Source organism: Lissotriton vulgaris, unplaced genomic scaffold (genome assembly GCF_964263255.1).
Source record: "Lissotriton vulgaris unplaced genomic scaffold, aLisVul1.2 SCAFFOLD_314, whole genome shotgun sequence".
In the NCBI taxonomy this organism is placed as follows: Eukaryota; Metazoa; Chordata; class Amphibia; order Caudata; family Salamandridae; genus Lissotriton; species Lissotriton vulgaris.
Genome location: NW_028252733.1, coordinates 240,847 through 255,819, shown reverse-complemented (window position 1 = coordinate 255,819; position 14,973 = coordinate 240,847). Strand labels below are relative to the sequence as shown.

Here is a 14,973-nt window from a genome sequence, read left to right as displayed (position 1 = left end):
CTAATATGTTTGACCCATCAACAATTGTAAGACCTAGGTCGTCGGAGTGGTTTCCTGAGCAGTCTACTGCTGATTATGTCGCAGCTAAGCTTCGACAGCCTTTGCCTCAGGATGTCCGACTCCGTCTGCGCTCGGAGTGCCCCCGCCCTTCCCTTCCCTTTCGAGTGGCATGCACCCCTGAGATTGACCCCAAGTTGTGTACCTTCTTTGCGAAATATGTAAAGGATCCCAAAAAGGGTATTGATAGGTCATGGAAAGCCTGTCAGGATAAACTCCTAGATATTGTGGGTCCCCTCACAAAAATTATTGAGGCGGCCCAACGTTCTAAGGAGTCGGGCTTACCGATGTCTGTTGATGACGTTGCTGGTTGGTCGCAACGGGCTATGTGCCTTCTAGGCAATGCCAATTGCGCACTTTCTGCAGAACGGCGGCGTTCCTTACTGCTTAAAATTGACCCGAAATTAGGGGAGTTGTCGTCTTCGGAGGCAGGTCCTGTTGCACAGGGTGCTTTGTTTGGTGATCCCTTTGTTAAGGAGTTGGGGAAGTTTGTGGCAACCTTTTCAGCTCTGGACAAGGCTCAGGCTTCGATGAAAAAATTCTTCCCCAGAAAGGTTTTTGGCGGGGCCGGCAGAGGCAGGGGTCGCTCTTCCGGCCGTCAGGTCCAGCAAGGCCCCAATAGAGGCCAGTACAAACGAAATAACGGCTGGAATGATGGACGACAGGGTACCTTTTACCCCTCCAGAGGAGGCAGAGGCCAAGGCAAAGGACGTGGTGGATTCCAGTCCAACTCCAGAGGATTTAATGGTAAGATTTCGACTCATCTCTCTGGTTCAAATGGGGGGAAGGTTAGCGTTGTTTCCCCAAGCCTGGGCGTCATTAACTTCAGATCCTTGGGTGCTGGAGACGGTTCAGGGGTTTCACATCGAATTCTACGGTTCCCCTGTTCAGCTTTCTCGTCCTCGTCCTCTGGTATTTTCTGTCTCAGACCAAGAACTTGTCGATTTAGAGGTTCGGGCGATGTTACAAAAAGGCGCCATTATCCCCTCGGCGCTCCACCCAAACGGTTTCCTCAGCAACATCTTCCTGGTGGAAAAGAAAGGCAAAGGGTTCAGACCAGTAATCAACCTCCGCTCATTCAACGAGTGGTTGGTTTACAGACACTTCAAGATGGAGGGCATCCATCTTCTGAGGGACCTTTTGTTACAGAACGATTGGCTGGTTCGCTTGGACCTGAAAGATGCTTATCTTTCGGTTCCAATCTTTCCTCCTCATCGTCGATTCCTTCAGTTTCTGTGGAGGAATCAGGTTTACGAATTTCTTACGCTTCCCTTTGGTCTTTCCTCAGCACCTTGGTGCTTTACCAAACTCCTACGCCCGGTGGTAGAACATCTCCGGACCTTAGGGATTCGTCTGATTGTTTACCTGGACGACATTCTTTTAATGTGTCAGTCCAGGGATCTCCTTCTTCATCAGCTTCAGGTCACTATAACCCTCCTTCAATCTCTGGGTTTCATCATCAATGCCCAGAAGTCGGACCTCTTTCCCCGACAGGAAATGACTTTCCTTGGCTTTCTGATCATAACTACGGATGCGACTCTTCACCTTCCTTCCGAAAAGATCTCCAAGATCAAGAAGGAGATTCGCAAGGTTCTCCGGCGGGATCGAGTATCCCTCCGCCAACTAGCCAGGATTGTGGGCTTACTCTCCTCATCGATCCAGGCCATTTTTCCAGGCCCTCTCCATTACAGGGCTCTTCAGAGACTGAAGGCATTTCACCTCCGCAAGGGTCTTACTTATTCGGAACTGATCTCCTTGAATATGGAAGCCCGTTCGGAACTCCTCTGGTGGTTAGATCACATGGATGCCTGGAACGGGAAGGCGATTTTCGGTTCCCGTCCGGATCTGGTGATCGAGTCAGACGCCAGTCGCCAGGGCTGGGGTGCCCGTTGCGGCCCCCTCTCGGTGGGCGGCAGATGGACGGAGGAGGAACTTCACCTCCATATCAACTGTCTGGAGCTCCTTGCGGGCTCGTTCGCGATCCGCTCCTTCACCTCGACCAAAGTTTTGTGTTGTGTGCTTCTTCGGATGGACAACACAACGGCGGTCAGGTACATCAATCGGTTGGGAGGCACGCACTCCAAGGTTCTAGCGGACCTTGCGAAAGATTTTTGGAACTATTGCCTTCTTCGCCAGATCTCGGTCACGGCGGAGTATCTCCCAGGCGATCTGAACACTGTTGCGGATTGGCAATCCAGGAATTTCCGGGATGCCAGCGACTGGAGACTGGATCCTCCAGTATTTCAGAGAATTTCGGACCTTTGGGGTCTTCCAATAATGGACTTATTTGCGTCCAGGTGGAACGCCCAGCTTCCCCGCTTCTACAGCTGGAAACCGGATCCGGGGGCGGAAGCAGTGGATGCCTTCCTACAGGACTGGTCCCTGTTTCCAGCTTATGCGTTTCCCCCCTTCCTTTTCATTCAAAGGGTGGCGGCTCAAGTCCGCAGGCAGAAAGCTTCTCTGATTCTGATCACGCCAATCTGGAGAGCTCAATGCTGGTTCCCTTCTCTTTTGGAACTTTCTTGGGACAGGCCTCTTCGGCTTCCGTTGTTCGACCACATTCTGACGGATCCATTGGGTCACCCGCATCCGCTGGTTCTCCAGGGCCATCTACGTCTCATGGCATGGAGGATTTCAGGGGACGCGGAACGCGGTAGGCTTTCAGCCCGAGCGTTCATTTCTTCGCGCGTGCGCGATCTTGGTGTCGGCTTCTGACGCCGATCAGCTGTTCTCCTCAGCGCTCTTCGCGCTTGAGTAGAAACGCGCTGAGGCATTGCGCTTCTGTCTTTTTTCAGCCTCTTCCCTCACACGGACGCCGTTTTAGACGGCAGGAAGTACTTTCTGACTGGAATATTTAAAAATAATTATTTTTTCTGTCAGAATTTCGATTTCAGGTTTTTCTATTGTGTTTACCTGCTTGGTACCTGTGTGAAGGGATTTCCCCTTGTATTTAGTTGGGGTGCTTGTGTATGGGTACCAGTTTTTCTGCTAATATGCAGTCCGGTCCTTCAACTGTTGAGGTGGTGGCTCCTAATGTTCAGCCACAACTGACCCCTTTACACCCTCCTGCAGAGGTTGACAGGCTTCTCTCTTCGGCGATAGCCCAAGCGCTGGCACCTCTGCAGGACAGTGTAAACAGACTGTCAGCCCATGTATTTAAGAATGATGCTGGTGTTTTTGGGGACAGTGGGGCAGGGCCCAGTGGTGTTCCAGGAGTTCTTCCACGTACGGCCAGGAAGCGTGACGCGGGGCACCTGGAGGGCTTCAGTAAATTATCTGAAGTGTTCCGTAAGAGTGCGCGCACGCTTAGAAGCGCACCCTACCGGGGGGAAGACTCACCCGGAGAGACTGGTGGTTTTGCCACCCAGGACCTTGACCCGGAGGAAGGGTTCCCCATTGAGGGAGATGATGAGGAGGACGAATACGTTGATGAGGATGAGGATGCTTCCTCAGAAGATTTTTCCGATGTAAGCAGGTACTGGCGCCCTAAGCCCAGTGCTCCAAGTCTTACGGAGGGTGATCTTGCCCCTCCTAATATGTTTGACCCATCAACAATTGTAAGACCTAGGTCGTCGGAGTGGTTTCCTGAGCAGTCTACTGCTGATTATGTCGCAGCTAAGCTTCGACAGCCTTTGCCTCAGGATGTCCGACTCCGTCTGCGCTCGGAGTGCCCCCGCCCTTCCCTTCCCTTTCGAGTGGCATGCACCCCTGAGATTGACCCCAAGTTGTGTACCTTCTTTGCGAAATATGTAAAGGATCCCAAAAAGGGTATTGATAGGTCATGGAAAGCCTGTCAGGATAAACTCCTAGATATTGTGGGTCCCCTCACAAAAATTATTGAGGCGGCCCAACGTTCTAAGGAGTCGGGCTTACCGATGTCTGTTGATGACGTTGCTGGTTGGTCGCAACGGGCTATGTGCCTTCTAGGCAATGCCAATAGCGCACTTTCTGCAGAACGGCGGCGTTCCTTACTGCTTAAAATTGACCCGAAATTAGGGGAGTTGTCGTCTTCGGAGGCAGGTCCTGTTGCACAGGGTGCTTTGTTTGGTGATCCCTTTGTTAAGGAGTTGGGGAAGTTTGTGGCAACCTTTTCAGCTCTGGACAAGGCTCAGGCTTCGATGAAAAAATTCTTCCCCAGAAAGGTTTTTGGCGGGGCCGGCAGAGGCAGGGGTCGCTCTTCCGGCCGTCAGGTCCAGCAAGGCCCCAATAGAGGCCAGTACAAACGAAATAACGGCTGGAATGATGGACGACAGGGTACCTTTTACCCCTCCAGAGGAGGCAGAGGCCAAGGCAAAGGACGTGGTGGATTCCAGTCCAACTCCAGAGGATTTAATGGTAAGATTTCGACTCATCTCTCTGGTTCAAATGGGGGGAAGGTTAGCGTTGTTTCCCCAAGCCTGGGCGTCATTAACTTCAGATCCTTGGGTGCTGGAGACGGTTCAGGGGTTTCACATCGAATTCTACGGTTCCCCTGTTCAGCTTTCTCGTCCTCGTCCTCTGGTATTTTCTGTCTCAGACCAAGAACTTGTCGATTTAGAGGTTCGGGCGATGTTACAAAAAGGCGCCATTATCCCCTCGGCGCTCCACCCAAACGGTTTCCTCAGCAACATCTTCCTGGTGGAAAAGAAAGGCAAAGGGTTCAGACCAGTAATCAACCTCCGCTCATTCAACGAGTGGTTGGTTTACAGACACTTCAAGATGGAGGGCATCCATCTTCTGAGGGACCTTTTGTTACAGAACGATTGGCTGGTTCGCTTGGACCTGAAAGATGCTTATCTTTCGGTTCCAATCTTTCCTCCTCATCGTCGATTCCTTCAGTTTCTGTGGAGGAATCAGGTTTACGAATTTCTTACGCTTCCCTTTGGTCTTTCCTCAGCACCTTGGTGCTTTCCCAAACTCCTACGCCCGGTGGTAGAACATCTCCGGACCTTAGGGATTCGTCTGATTGTTTACCTGGACGACATTCTTTTAATGTGTCAGTCCAGGGATCTCCTTCTTCATCAGCTTCAGGTCACTATAACCCTCCTTCAATCTCTGGGTTTCATCATCAATGCCCAGAAGTCGGACCTCTTTCTCCGACAGGAAATGACTTTCCTTGGCTTTCTGATCATAACTACGGATGCGACTCTTCACCTTCCTTCCGAAAAGATCTCCAAGATCAAGAAGGAGATTCGCAAGGTTCTCCGGCGGGATCGAGTATCCCTCCGCCAACTAGCCAGGATTGTGGGCTTACTCTCCTCATCGATCCAGGCCATTTTTCCAGGCCCTCTCCATTACAGGGCTCTTCAGAGACTGAAGGCATTTCACCTCCGCAAGGGTCTTACTTATTCGGAACTGATCTCCTTGAATATGGAAGCCCGTTCGGAACTCCTCTGGTGGTTAGATCACATGGATGCCTGGAACGGGAAGGCGATTTTCGGTTCCCGTCCGGATCTGGTGATCGAGTCAGACGCCAGTCGCCAGGGCTGGGGTGCCCGTTGCGGCCCCCTCTCGGTGGGCGGCAGATGGACGGAGGAGGAACTTCACCTCCATATCAACTGTCTGGAGCTCCTTGCGGGCTCGTTCGCGATCCGCTCCTTCACCTCGACCAAAGTTTTGTGTTGTGTGCTTCTTCGGATGGACAACACAACGGCGGTCAGGTACATCAATCGGTTGGGAGGCACGCACTCCAAGGTTCTAGCGGACCTTGCGAAAGATTTTTGGAACTATTGCCTTCTTCGCCAGATCTCGGTCACGGCGGAGTATCTCCCAGGCGATCTGAACACTGTTGCGGATTGGCAATCCAGGAATTTCCGGGATGCCAGCGACTGGAGACTGGATCCTCCAGTATTTCAGAGAATTTCGGACCTTTGGGGTCTTCCAATAATGGACTTATTTGCGTCCAGGTGGAACGCCCAGCTTCCCCGCTTCTACAGCTGGAAACCGGATCCGGGGGCGGAAGCAGTGGATGCCTTCCTACAGGACTGGTCCCTGTTTCCAGCTTATGCGTTTCCCCCCTTCCTTTTCATTCAAAGGGTGGCGGCTCAAGTCCGCAGGCAGAAAGCTTCTCTGATTCTGATCACGCCAATCTGGAGAGCTCAATGCTGGTTCCCTTCTCTTTTGGAACTTTCTTGGGACAGGCCTCTTCGGCTTCCGTCGTTCGACCACATTCTGACGGATCCATTGGGTCACCCGCATCCGCTGGTTCTCCAGGGCCATCTACGTCTCATGGCATGGAGGATTTCAGGGGACGCGGAACGCGGTAGGCTTTCAGCCCGAGCGTTCATTTCTTCGCGCGTGCGCGATCTTGGTGTCGGCTTCTGACGCCGATCAGCTGTTCTCCTCAGCGCTCTTCGCGCTCGAGTAGAAACGCGCTGAGGCATTGCGCTTCTGTCTTTTTTCAGCCTCTTCCCTCACACGGACGCCGTTTTAGACGGCAGGAAGTACTTTCTGACTGGAATATTTAAAAATAATTATTTTTTCTGTCAGAATTTCGATTTCAGGTTTTTCTATTGTGTTTACCTGCTTGGTACCTGTGTGAAGGGATTTCCCCTTGTATTTAGTTGGGGTGCTTGTGTATGGGTACCAGTTTTTCTGCTAATATGCAGTCCGGTCCTTCAACTGTTGAGGTGGTGGCTCCTAATGTTCAGCCACAACTGACCCCTTTACACCCTCCTGCAGAGGTTGACAGGCTTCTCTCTTCGGCGATAGCCCAAGCGCTGGCACCTCTGCAGGACAGTGTAAACAGACTGTCAGCCCATGTATTTAAGAATGATGCTGGTGTTTTTGGGGACAGTGGGGCAGGGCCCAGTGGTGTTCCAGGAGTTCTTCCACGTACGGCCAGGAAGCGTGACGCGGGGCACCTGGAGGGCTTCAGTAAATTATCTGAAGTGTTCCGTAAGAGTGCGCGCACGCTTAGAAGCGCACCCTACCGGGGGGAAGACTCACCCGGAGAGACTGGTGGTTTTGCCACCCAGGACCTTGACCCGGAGGAAGGGTTCCCCATTGAGGGAGATGATGAGGAGGACGAATACGTTGATGAGGATGAGGATGCTTCCTCAGAGGATTTTTCCGATGTAAGCAGGTACTGGCGCCCTAAGCCCAGTGCTCCAAGTCTTACGGAGGGTGATCTTGCCCCTCCTAATATGTTTGACCCATCAACAATTGTAAGACCTAGGTCGTCGGAGTGGTTTCCTGAGCAGTCTACTGCTGATTATGTCGCAGCTAAGCTTCGACAGCCTTTGCCTCAGGATGTCCGACTCCGTCTGCGCTCGGAGTGCCCCCGCCCTTCCCTTCCCTTTCGAGTGGCATGCACCCCTGAGATTGACCCCAAGTTGTGTACCTTCTTTGCGAAATATGTAAAGGATCCCAAAAAGGGTATTGATAGGTCATGGAAAGCCTGTCAGGATAAACTCCTAGATATTGTGGGTCCCCTCACAAAAATTATTGAGGCGGCCCAACGTTCTAAGGAGTCGGGCTTACCGATGTCTGTTGATGACGTTGCTGGTTGGTCGCAACGGGCTATGTGCCTTCTAGGCAATGCCAATTGCGCACTTTCTGCAGAACGGCGGCGTTCCTTACTGCTTAAAATTGACCCGAAATTAGGGGAGTTGTCGTCTTCGGAGGCAGGTCCTGTTGCACAGGGTGCTTTGTTTGGTGATCCCTTTGTTAAGGAGTTGGGGAAGTTTGTGGCAACCTTTTCAGCTCTGGACAAGGCTCAGGCTTCGATGAAAAAATTCTTCCCCAGAAAGGTTTTTGGCGGGGCCGGCAGAGGCAGGGGTCGCTCTTCCGGCCGTCAGGTCCAGCAAGGCCCCAATAGAGGCCAGTACAAACGAAATAACGGCTGGAATGATGGACGACAGGGTACCTTTTACCCCTCCAGAGGAGGCAGAGGCCAAGGCAAAGGACGTGGTGGATTCCAGTCCAACTCCAGAGGATTTAATGGTAAGATTTCGACTCATCTCTCTGGTTCAAATGGGGGGAAGGTTAGCGTTGTTTCCCCAAGCCTGGGCGTCATTAACTTCAGATCCTTGGGTGCTGGAGACGGTTCAGGGGTTTCACATCGAATTCTACGGTTCCCCTGTTCAGCTTTCTCGTCCTCGTCCTCTGGTATTTTCTGTCTCAGACCAAGAACTTGTCGATTTAGAGGTTCGGGCGATGTTACAAAAAGGCGCCATTATCCCCTCGGCGCTCCACCCAAACGGTTTCCTCAGCAACATCTTCCTGGTGGAAAAGAAAGGCAAAGGGTTCAGACCAGTAATCAACCTCCGCTCATTCAACGAGTGGTTGGTTTACAGACACTTCAAGATGGAGGGCATCCATCTTCTGAGGGACCTTTTGTTACAGAACGATTGGCTGGTTCGCTTGGACCTGAAAGATGCTTATCTTTCGGTTCCAATCTTTCCTCCTCATCGTCGATTCCTTCAGTTTCTGTGGAGGAATCAGGTTTACGAATTTCTTACGCTTCCCTTTGGTCTTTCCTCAGCACCTTGGTGCTTTACCAAACTCCTACGCCCGGTGGTAGAACATCTCCGGACCTTAGGGATTCGTCTGATTGTTTACCTGGACGACATTCTTTTAATGTGTCAGTCCAGGGATCTCCTTCTTCATCAGCTTCAGGTCACTATAACCCTCCTTCAATCTCTGGGTTTCATCATCAATGCCCAGAAGTCGGACCTCTTTCCCCGACAGGAAATGACTTTCCTTGGCTTTCTGATCATAACTACGGATGCGACTCTTCACCTTCCTTCCGAAAAGATCTCCAAGATCAAGAAGGAGATTCGCAAGGTTCTCCGGCGGGATCGAGTATCCCTCCGCCAACTAGCCAGGATTGTGGGCTTACTCTCCTCATCGATCCAGGCCATTTTTCCAGGCCCTCTCCATTACAGGGCTCTTCAGAGACTGAAGGCATTTCACCTCCGCAAGGGTCTTACTTATTCGGAACTGATCTCCTTGAATATGGAAGCCCGTTCGGAACTCCTCTGGTGGTTAGATCACATGGATGCCTGGAACGGGAAGGCGATTTTCGGTTCCCGTCCGGATCTGGTGATCGAGTCAGACGCCAGTCGCCAGGGCTGGGGTGCCCGTTGCGGCCCCCTCTCGGTGGGCGGCAGATGGACGGAGGAGGAACTTCACCTCCATATCAACTGTCTGGAGCTCCTTGCGGGCTCGTTCGCGATCCGCTCCTTCACCTCGACCAAAGTTTTGTGTTGTGTGCTTCTTCGGATGGACAACACAACGGCGGTCAGGTACATCAATCGGTTGGGAGGCACGCACTCCAAGGTTCTAGCGGACCTTGCGAAAGATTTTTGGAACTATTGCCTTCTTCGCCAGATCTCGGTCACGGCGGAGTATCTCCCAGGCGATCTGAACACTGTTGCGGATTGGCAATCCAGGAATTTCCGGGATGCCAGCGACTGGAGACTGGATCCTCCAGTATTTCAGAGAATTTCGGACCTTTGGGGTCTTCCAATAATGGACTTATTTGCGTCCAGGTGGAACGCCCAGCTTCCCCGCTTCTACAGCTGGAAACCGGATCCGGGGGCGGAAGCAGTGGATGCCTTCCTACAGGACTGGTCCCTGTTTCCAGCTTATGCGTTTCCCCCCTTCCTTTTCATTCAAAGGGTGGCGGCTCAAGTCCGCAGGCAGAAAGCTTCTCTGATTCTGATCACGCCAATCTGGAGAGCTCAATGCTGGTTCCCTTCTCTTTTGGAACTTTCTTGGGACAGGCCTCTTCGGCTTCCGTCGTTCGACCACATTCTGACGGATCCATTGGGTCACCCGCATCCGCTGGTTCTCCAGGGCCATCTACGTCTCATGGCATGGAGGATTTCAGGGGACGTTGGTCTTGCGACTCGCTTTCGAGAGACGCTGAGCTCCTCATTCGAGGAGCCTGGGCTCCTAACACCACTAAGCGGTATAGATCAGCATGGAACAGATGGGTTCGTTGGTGTGTGGGAAAACACCTGGATCCCATGGGCTCCTCTGTCACCGACGTGATTAACTTCCTCGCTGATCTTTTCAAAAAGAAATTGGCGTATAGCACCATTAATTCTTTCAGGTCGGCAATTTCTGCTGGACATGCCCTGGTTGATGGCTCGCCAGTTGGGGAGCACCCTTGGGTTTGTAAACTCCTTAAAGGTATTCGACTTTCGCGCCCCCCAGAACCTCGTTATTCAGGTTTGTGGGATGTTAATGTGGTTTTGAATTTTCTAAAATCCTGGCAGGATAATCAATACCTTTCCCGCAAGGAGCTTTCGGCCAAATTAGCGATTCTCCTCTGCTTGATTTCATGTAAACGTGCTTCAGATGTTCGGGCACTGGACGTGTCAGCCAGGGTTTTTACCCCAGAAGGGGTTACATTTACTGTTTCGAGGAGAACTAAATGTAATACCAGGTCAGTATCCTACCCGGCTTTCCCAGATTCGCCAAAGCTCTGTGTTGTTCGTTGCCTTAAGACATATGAGGATGTTACTCTTGAGCTCCGCCCTCCGGGCGAAAGACAATTACTTATAGCGGTTAAGAAACCATTCAAGGCAGTTTCATCTCCCACCATTGCCAGATGGGTCAGGTGGATAATGTCTGAGGCTGGAATTAGCGTCACTGACTTTGGGGCTCATTCCACTAGAGGTGCAATGGCTTCCAAGGCCGTTCAGGTAGGTGGACGCCTGGAGGATATCATGAATGCAGCGGATTGGTCATCAGATTCGACTTTCAAAAAGTTCTACTTTAAGCCAATCCATGAGGCTGCTTCGTTGGTGGTGAGTAGGCTTTGAACAAGCAAAATCCTCGCCTCCGCTCCCTGACATAGAATGAGAAATTTCCTAGTTATCACAAAGGAAAGTTTCAATTCTATTAAGGAGGCGGAGGCGAGGATTTTCCCACCCAGGCTTATCGAGCCTGCCCTCCCGTAACTGGACTATGATTTGTAACTTCGTCTAAGGGAGTATACCTTTTTTCTGAGTTTTAATGTTTTCATTGATAAGCTGTGCAATGTTGATTAAGTACTATCTGCTTTTAGTTTGGTTACTCCATTGCAATGTTCTTGAATTCTTCGACATTGTACTGGACGAGATATTATTATGTTGTTCTCTTCCCTAGGCTCTGATCAAAAGACGGACTAGAGGTTGGATGACTTCTTCCCTGCGGCAGCTTCCACGAAAGAGGAAGGACTAACAGATGGGATTCCATATATACGAACTAGTGGACTCTGATTGGATGTTGGGTTACCAGGGCTACCGCTGCCATGTTGGTTTGGGTAGTCCTGGATGTGATGTTTTTTCTTTACTTCTAACTTGCTGTCCAATAAAATGGAGAAAGGACTAGCAAAATCCTCGCCTCCGCCTCCTTAATAGAATTGAAACTTTCCTTTGTGGTAACTAGGAAATTTCTCATTCATCGTGTATCAGACTTCTGAATGAAGCCAAGAATCGCACTTAAACAATTTAATAAAGCCACATGTTTCACACATGGACCTAAAACAAGTTAAAAGGGCAAATAAACCTATTGTGAAGCGCTCTGACACCTTTGGGTAAAGTCCGCGTTATAAAAAAAAAGCATAAATCAATAATAAGCCCCTCCAAGGCAGTCCGAAGTCCTCAGCGCTTAGTTCTGAAATGTTAAAAGGGGCGTGGCTGGAAAGGGAAATCCGGGAGAATCCCAGGTGACGTCTTGCACTGCAAGCGGTCAGATCAGCGTACAGCGGAAAAGCATCGTCACTGCCGTTCCCACTACCCATTGGGTGAAGGCGTGGCGCCCGCAGTCCGTCTTCTGCCGTTCTTTACCCCGCCAGGTGTGTCTGAGTTGAGATCATCTATCCTGCTTTGAGCGCCAAAGTGGCATTTCGCTCTCGACCCTCTACTTCCCCACAGTGTGGCCGGCACCGAGACTTAGTTGCATAAGAGGAGGCTGCTGGATATCCACAACTTCCCCAACCCGAGACCCTGCGTGTCGCACACCCCGAACTACTGCTCCTCCTCTCTCAAGTGACGTCACGACCGCTGTATCACCGAGCTTTCAGCCAATGGAAAGGTCGCGTCTGGCACGCGCAGCGTCTCGGGGCCCTTGACGACGGCCAATGGGGGCAGAGTTGGGGGGCAGAACTTCCGGTGGACTGCAGGAAGTTTGAGAGAGTGTGTGTTATCCTGAGGCCGGATAGCCGAATGGTGGTGGAGAGCGGCTACTGGCGGTGTCAGTACGCGGGTGGCAGCTGTTCGTTTGGGCAGCGCTGGGTGACACTTCAAGCTGCTCAAACGCTCCCCCGTACCGCGCCATCCTCCCCTGTATCGTTTTTGCTGCACTGCTCCCTGCGTCCGTTGCGCTGTAAGCGGCGCCATTTGAAAGAGGCCAGTTCCATCCTCTTCCCCGCGGCTGTTGGCAGGGACGGCGCCCAGTACTGCGGCAGATAAGGCCGTGGACTGTTGTCTGAAAAGAGGTGAGAGGACGCATGCTGCGGGCTTTGTGGAGGTGGTCTGTTCTTTGCAGTAGAGATTGTATGATGCTGTGGCGCAGGCTCTGCTTCCCCGTACGCTTAGAAGTGGGTTTCTCAGCCAGGCCAGGAAGACAGTTAATGAGTTTTTTTGGGTATCGGCTGGTTTCGCTTTCATTTACTTAGATTCTGTTTGGCACGGGGACTTTGACAGCTCAATGGATAAGGGATCGTATCGTTCACATTGTTTGTTGTTTATCCATTGAAAGAGTACGCCTGTGTGCAGAGCTTGAAAGTAGGTACTTCGACAAGAGCAGTGGAGAAGGACTGTTGGGGGGGAGGGGGCTGCGAGTCTTTTTTTGGACCAAACTGGGGGCTACAGACGCCCAAGAGTCCAGATCAGAAGCTCCTATTAGTTTCTGAAATAGAAATTGGAAGAGTGGATAGCTCCGGGGCACTTTAATTAATGTCAACCAGTAACATGCTTTATTTGGAACGATTGGGTGCTGTTTAGGCACTAGCAAAGAAAGGTGGTCTGAACGGTGACTAGTGGTATTTTGGCAGCAGAAGGGCAGAACCAGTACAACCCAAAAGATATGTCAAATGTTCAGAGAACTGTCGGATCAGGGCTCATGGGAGGAGACCTATCCAGTGCTATAGGCAGTTCCCCTCCGTATCGATTGTATTGCGCTTTTTTGTAATGCTGTTACCGCTTAATTTGTACTTTCATAGTGACTCCATCTTCCCATCCGAAACTCGCTGGCCAGCCATCTGTCCGGATTTATGATTCCTTTTTCTTTTATTGGATTTGCTGTCTCACACCCTTAATAGTTGTTAGGAGGATTTATTTCTAGTTTTAATGTGCAAATCAAATGTTAGTATACAATGAGTGCGGGTGCCTAGTGTCACTCCTTTTCTAGGCAGGACAGCCATTCCATGAATTTGAAAACCGAGAGCATGAGCCAGTTTAGACCTTTTGTTTGGAAGTCATTTGTTTACCTGCCCCCATTTGGTAATTAGTTATTGGTTTACTGTTTTGTTATTGTTTGTTTTGTTTTTTTATTTTTTAATTGTATTTTTATAAAGGCTGGGGGTGGTGTGTATCATCACCATTTGAGAAATAGTAGCATCTATTATGTTTAGCTTTTAGAAGCGTCCTTGGGGCATTATGAAGCGCTATATAAGGTAGAGGTTCATCCATGCTACCTTTTTCTTTTTGGCATTGCCTTTATAATCCTCATTTTTTAAGACTGGATATTGTTGTAAATTGAGTACTATAAACGATGTTTAGCTATTGATCATCTCGCTTGCCATTTTCCCAAAATCAGATTTTTCATAACACACATGTAAATACCTAATAAGTCAACGGTACAACTATTTCGAATTATATTTTTGTAGTTGTGAAATCCCATTTTTTTGCATTTGTGTGACGGAAAAAATATTTTAATAGGATAAAAAACAAATCAGAATACTTTACTTTGTGATGTGCAAGTAATGTTTTCTAAAACCCAATCTTCGGATTATTATTAATACACGTATGCCCTCTGGTGAGTTAAGTCAAGTCCTGGGCCATTTAACCTTCCAATTAAAAAAATGAAGGGTTAAATGTGCCTGTCTGAAGAATAAAAAATGTGCAGGGAATGAAAAAGGTATTGCCCTATGGAACCATACCTGCAAAGGCCATCATCTAGAGGGTTCTGAATGTTCAGAAACTATTTTGTCATGGAGTAAGGCATAGATGAGGAAAGACCTCCAGAATTCGTCACAGCAGATTAAGATCTCGATTCCTCCATTGGAATGGGCAGTTGATGACAGTGGGAACTGTATTTCTATCATGGAGGCAGGCTTGTTCCCTGAATACATGAGTGAAAACAGTCTGTCTTCTTGCAAGCACAAGGAAAAGCTCACCAAAGATGCCAGATTTCTGAAAAATTTGCAGTGCCATCGATATCCAATTTGGAGAACAAGGTTGGGACATCTAGAAAGGACAAGTTGAGGAAACAAGCAATGGAAATGCAATAGGTCTCGCATTAGAAAAGGGAGCTATTAGTCTTGAAAATGACAAATATTTTATTTATTTGTTGGTTTTTAAAATAGCTAAATTGATAGCTTTGTCATTTACAATGCCAATAGTTATCTTTCGCAAATGTGACACCTATAGCATTTGGAATGCAACATGTTTAGTATTTACGGATTCATTATTTTTTCCAAATTTGTCATGAGGTTGTAAGAAGTGGGTACTACACTCAATGTGTAAAACAGAGACTGCACTCTGTGGAGAAGGGTTCAATGTATGTGTGAAGAAAAGATTTTTATGTACCCAACGATTGAAGATCTTGTCAGCATGGATTAAAATGATACACTGACCCGAATACACAAGCACGTGTTAAAAGTGCTTGTGCATAAAGCAGAGAGACAATGAAGTTTGCAAACATAGTTTGGTGTGGGTGCAAATCCTGCATTGCCGATCCCTGGTGAGTTGCACTACTACTGCTGAAACAAGGCCATTT

The 14,973-nt window shown here is 49.6% G+C and overlaps 1 protein-coding gene across 1 annotated transcript; it reads left to right on the top strand.

Moving 5' to 3' along the window:
* Positions 1–6,614: 6,614 nt before the first annotated feature.
* LOC147662046 (uncharacterized) lies at positions 6,615–11,420 on the top strand. The gene is made up of 2 exons (XM_086951155.1): positions 6,615–7,980; positions 11,137–11,420. The coding sequence occupies exons 1-2, from the start codon at positions 6,615–6,617 to the stop codon at positions 11,157–11,159; spliced, it is 1,389 nt and encodes a 462-aa protein (XP_086807281.1). The 3' UTR covers positions 11,160–11,420.
* Positions 11,421–14,973: the final 3,553 nt, after the last annotated feature.